This window comes from Otolemur garnettii, unplaced genomic scaffold (genome assembly GCF_000181295.1).
Source record: "Otolemur garnettii isolate 467f Iridium unplaced genomic scaffold, OtoGar3 scaffold00035, whole genome shotgun sequence".
Taxonomy (NCBI): Eukaryota; Metazoa; Chordata; class Mammalia; order Primates; family Galagidae; genus Otolemur; species Otolemur garnettii.
This window is the reverse complement of record NW_003852430.1, coordinates 1,687,058-1,692,828: the sequence shown is the minus strand read 5'-3', so window position 1 is coordinate 1,692,828 and position 5,771 is coordinate 1,687,058. Positions and strand designations below refer to the sequence as shown.

Sequence of the window (5,771 nt, the reverse complement as noted above, 5' to 3'; positions counted from 1 at the left end):
AGAGTGTGTGCGCCTTGGGTGAGATCCCCAAAGCTCTGCTCCATTGTCCCCTGCGTCCTCACTTCCCAGAGACAGAATGAGTATTTCCATTGCACCTGTTCTTTTAAGTTTTGACAATGTACTTTTAAACAATGAGAACAATTGGGTTTACTGTTTGAAGCATAAACAAACCTGATCTTCTGTACTACAAAGCTGTGGTTTGTCCTAAGCTTTGTTAAAATTCATTAGAGGTCAAGAAAAAAGGATTAGAGGACCTGGTTTAGGCCCCTCACCTATAATGCCATGAGGCAGGGAGGGCTGAGGGGATCAGACAAACACATTTATATTTATATACAGCCATCCCTCAGTAGGTGTATGCAGGGGATTGGTTCCACGACCCCCCTGTGTATACCAAAATTCATGCCTACTCAAGTCCTGAAGTCAGCCCTACAGATCCTGCGTATATGAGGGCTGAAGCAGCTTTCGTATCCCACAAACATTATATTTGCAGTCAGCATTTGGTTGAAAAATATTCCACATGTACGTGAACTAGCATTGTTCCGACTTGTGTTTCTCCAGGGTCTACTGTATACTCATTATGTGAGGCTCTGTTCAATTCCTATAAAACCATATTGTAAGGCCGAGAGTGGTGGCTCACACTTATAATCCTAGCACTCTGGGAGGCTGAGGCAGGTGGATTGCCTGAGCTCAGGAGTTGGAAACCATCCTGAGCCAGAGCAAGACCCTATCTCTAAAAAAGCAGCTGGATGTTGTGGCAGGCACCTGTAGTCCAGCTACTTGGGAGGCCAAGAAAAAAGAATCACTTGAGCCCAAGAGTTTGAGGTTGCTGTGAGCTATGACACCATGGCACTCTACCAAGGGTGACAAAATAAGACTCTGTCTAAAATAAATAAAAATTGTACTTTCATGAAACATTTATTTCATTCTGACTTATAGTAGTCTGGGTGTTTCTGATGTCAGGAACTACATCTTATTTATCTTAGGGTGCCTGGGGTTCCTGACCTGGTGCTTTATCCATAGTAGGTGCTCAATCAATGTCTAATTTATTAAAAGAATGAATGAAACATTAAACATAGAAATATTATCCAGTTTGGAAACTGGTATCTCAAAATGGCACATTGACAATGTAAACAGCATAATCGCACAGCCACCAGTGTCTGGGAGAAAGCTGAGTTGGTTCTGTAGGGGGCAGAAGGCCCCTGCCTTCCACTGTAGAACTGAGGACGGCAGTTGGTTCTTGGCTGGTGTGACACTGTCCGAGGTGTGGGGTTCCTTGTCTGTGCTCAGCTATTCTAGAAGGAACAGCTCCTTCTGAGAGGAGCTTAGGTAGGGTCCGGAGGCCTGCAGAGGCTTTCTGGACACCATCCAGTTCAGTCTGGCCATCATCCATCCTGAGAGCCTGACTTACTTAGAACCCCATGGGGCCAAGGCCGGGAGATGAGGTAAGGTGACTGGTTGGTCAGGGCCAGGTACTTAAGAGGCACGAAAACATTTGCTGGGGGATTTTTACAGTTACGTTTTTCATCATAAACTGAGTTACTCATATTCTGGTTTTCAATTTTCCTGTGAGTTGTGCAAGTGCAGGCAGCATCCTCAAGCCAAATCCCACCTCAGGCACATGTGTCACTCTGGCTGCAGCCGTTCAGTACACGTGTTCCCTGAGACCCCGGAGCACCCTCCAAGTCTCAGTGCCATATGGCCATATGCCCTGTGCCAGCGGTTGGTATTTTTATTTATTTATTTATTTATTTTTAGAGACAGAGTCTCACTTTGTCGCCCTCAGTAGAGAGCTGTGGCATCACAGCTCATGCAACCTCCAGCTCTTGGGCTTAGGCGATTCTCTTGCCTCAGCCTCCTGAGTAGCTGAGACTACAGGCACCCGCCACAATGCCTGGCTATTTTTTTGTTGCAGTTTGATGGGGCCGGGTTCAAACCTGCCACCCTCAGTATTTGGGGACAGTGCCCTACTCACTGAGCCGCAGGAGCCGCCAGCAGTTGGTGTTTTTGTTGCCTGGAAGTGCATGTTGCTGCACAGGGCTGGGTTTAGGGATTCAAAGGCGAGAAAAGGAGACCTAGATGTTACCTGTATTTTTTCTGAGATGGGTCCTTGGTCTTGGAGATTCAAGAATGAAACCCCACACGGTGCAAGCAAGCGACAGGACAAAGTTTATTTTATAGAGAAGGCCAACAAAGCCTCTGGTGTGTGTGTGGGGGGGGGGATTCCCAAAAGGGAAGACCCAGTTTGAGTCTTTTGTCTAGAGGTTCTTAAACTGCTTGTGAAACGGTTCCCCGGGAAGGTCACCCTGGGCTGAGAGCAGGCAGACAAAAGCATCCCCACCACGTTGATTAGCCAAAGACTGTATTAGCAAATGAATGAAGCCCTCCTAGTTTCTCTTCAGTCAAAGCAGCAGGGTAGATGCTTCCCACTCCTGGAGGGACCATCCGTCCACATGAAATCTGCTTCTATCCAGAGAGTGCGGTTTGGAAAAATATGACTGTTTGCTTAGGCCTAGAACATGGGGGTCCCTGTCTAGCCCTGAATGGGGGGATGCTGTACCATTATGGTCCTCTTAGCTGGCCCAGCGCTTTAGTATTTTATCTCACTTGATCATCTCAATAATCCTGTGAGATAGACAGGGTCACAAACAGAACAGTCACAGTGGCCCTTGCAACAGCGAGGTAGGAAATGCTATTAGGCATGCTGTGTTATCACTACACCCTCCTTGGAAAGCCTGCAGATCACCTAGTATAATTCTTCCTGATTACAGGTGAAGGCATGCAGGCAGGCAGAGGTTTAGAGAATGGGGTTTAATATGAGCCAGTCCTTTGGTGACTGTTCCTACGTAGGCCTGTGTCTGAGTTTGTCTCAGGGCCCCAGAGAGTTTTGTGACAGAATCCAGTTCCCACTGAATATTATTATTATTATTATTATTATTATTTTTTGCAGGGTTTTTTTTGGCTAGGGCTGTGTTTAACCCCGCCACCTCCAGCATATGGGGCCGGAGCCCTACTCCTTTGAGCCACAGGCGTGGCCCTCCCACTGAACAACAGACTTGCCTCCTTATTGCTGTTAGAAAAGCTCTTTTTTTCAGGGTCATTCAGGAAATCGTATTAACTATGATTTTTTTCTTTTCTCAAAATGCCAGAGGCGGTCTCTCCAATCTACAGAATATCTTGGTACCAGTATAGTTTGTTCTTTCTTTTTCCTGACATTGTGAGCTAGAACACTTATAGAGTAGGGCGCAAACACATTATGTGCAATTTTAAGACTACTCATAAAGACTACTAATTCTGCCCAAGAAACAGAACGTTGCTGGCATCCCAGAAACCTCCCATGCCCCTGCCCAGTCACAACTCCGTTCTCACTAGAAGGTGCCATTATCCTCCTTCCGTGATAATTATTTTCTTGCTTTTCTTCATAGTTTTGCCTCGAATGAAGCATCCCTAAACAATGGTTTTATTTGACTTGTTTTAGAATTGCTATACATGGGCTCCGTGCCTGTAGCACAGAGGATATGGCATCAGCCACATACACTGAGGCTGGCAGGTTCAAACCCAGCTCTGGCCTGCTAAAACAACAATGACAACTGCAACAAAAAAATAGCTGGGCTGTGTGGCAGGTGTCTGTAGTCCCAGCAACTTGGGAGGCTGAGGCAAGAGAATTGCTTAAGCCCAAGAGTTTGAGGTTGCTGTGAGCTGTGATGCAACAGCACTCTACCGAGGGCAACATAGTAAGAGTCTGTCTCAAAAAAAAAAAAAAAGAATTGCTATAAATGGAGTTATCCTATATGGTATATGTCAGTTTGTTGTTTAAAAGTGTTTTGTTTTGTTTTTTTCTTTTTTAATTTTGCCCTTCAGAAACCCCCAAGCCAGGAGTCATGGTGGCCAAACCCAAGCTCTATTATTTCCATGGCAGGGGCAGGATGGAGTCTGTCCGCTGGCTGCTGGCTGCAGCTGGAGTGGAGGTTGGTTCCTGACTGGGATAAGAAAGGGGGGTGGTTTGGAAGGGACTGAAGTGGCCTCTTTCCAACTTCAGGATGGCGTCTCAGGCAGCATCTACTATTTCCTTTCCAACTGTCTTCCTTTGTAATAGACAAGGGAGGAGTCATAGTTCTTGAAAGAAGAGTTAGGGGGGCTGGGAATGTTCTGGGAGCTTCATAAGGGCTGAAAAGGTCTTGGTGGCTCACAAGACAAAAAGGAGAGCGGGACCTACATCTGCTCCACTCTCTCACTGGCCCTACTGAATTTCTGCAGTCTTTCCAGCTCTGCCCCAGCACTTGGGCTGTGTAATACTCATAGCTGCCTGCTGGAGCCTTAGGCCCAGCTAGAGTCTGCTCTCCCCTTGAACTTTCCCTTGAAAGGTCTGCCCCATAGGATCTTTCCTTGACTCTGAATTCCCTTCCCACTGACTTTTCCACAGATTTTCGTAACTGCCTTGGAATGGTTTCGTTTCATGCAGGGGTAGGCTTCCTTTCCCTATTTGAATGCCATCTCTTTTAGTGCAAAGACTCATCACCACCTTTGTTTTTCTCTTTTCTCTTTAGGGACTTCTCTACGAAGCTCACCTTACCCCTTCCCCATCTCAAGGCTTAGGGGACAAAAAATCACTCTCATAAAATTTTTAGAAACTCCAGTTAATTGTGATGCCCTCACTTGACTAATGACCTTTGCATCCCTATCCCTAAATAGATGAGCATCTAATTTGTCCTGATATGGGGGGAGAATAACAGAGAAGGAGGAGAAAGGAGAGAGGAAAGGGAAGAAAAGAAATCAAGAGTTGAAGCTGGAGAAAGGACAAGAATTTAGAGAGGGAAAAACCAAAGTAAGAAAAGGAACGATAGGACTAGGGGCTTCGGATGTCTTTTAAGTAGACAAATAGCTACCAGTCCCATGTCAATTTAAGCTAATCTGCACTTACACTCTGCCAGAGTCATTTTAAGTTTTATTCTGAAAGCCACTGGGCATTTTATACCCTGAGCATCTCTCTCTTTTTCTTTCTCTCCTTCCCTCTCTTTTGATTTCTCTCTCTCTGAATTTAAACTTATAATAATGTCTCTATCCTTTGTCTAGTTTGAAGAAGAATTTTTTGAAACAAGAGAACAATATGAAAAGTTGCAGAAGGGTGAGTCCAGATTTATTTAATGTTATCTTATGAGAAAAATAGAGACTAGGTTCTGGAAGCATCTGTTTTGATCTTGAACAGAACTCTAGAATGACAATATTAGAAAAAGGAAGTGTATACGTAGCGTGACTGCTGTCATTGACCATTCACAGTGTCCCTGGGACACAGCAAAGTATGCCTCTGTACTATCTCCCCAGCCTTTCCAAACACTTATCATGTAAGTTATGGTGGTGGCCTCAGTTAATATGATTGCACGGGTCAACAAGTGCTAATTGGTTCAATACTCCCACTCCACCAAAGAATCTTATAGAATTCTCCCTTCCCTTCCCTCCCCTCTCCCCCCTTTTCTTTCCACAGAGTCTCACTTGATAGAGGGCTGTGGTATTATAGTTATAGCTCGTAGCAACCTCAAACTCTTGAGCTCAAACAATCCTTTTGCTTCAGCCTCCTGAGTGGCTGGGACTATAGGCATCTGTCAAAACACTCAGCTAATTTTTCTATTTTTAGTACAGATAAGATCTTGCTCCTGCTCAGGCTGGTCTCAAACTCCTGAGCTCAAGCAGTCCATCTGCCTTGGCCTCCCAGAGTGCTGGGGGTGGAGGGTGGTGAATCTGACCTAAGATATTCTATAGTTGTTTTTTTTTTTTTT

At 45.2% G+C, this 5,771-nt stretch overlaps 1 protein-coding gene across 1 annotated transcript in view; it reads left to right on the top strand.

The window, feature by feature from the left end:
• Nucleotides 1-3,868: 3,868 nt before the first annotated feature.
• LOC111725262 (glutathione S-transferase alpha-4) overlaps nucleotides 3,869-5,771 on the top strand; it is a 14,483-nt gene continuing 12,580 nt past the window's right edge. Inside the window, exons 1-2 of the mRNA XM_023513127.1 lie at nucleotides 3,869-3,965; nucleotides 5,071-5,122. Coding sequence (XP_023368895.1) covers nucleotides 3,879-3,965; nucleotides 5,071-5,122 — 139 coding nt within the window. The 5' untranslated portion in view covers nucleotides 3,869-3,878. The remainder of the gene's footprint in view (nucleotides 3,966-5,070; nucleotides 5,123-5,771) is intronic.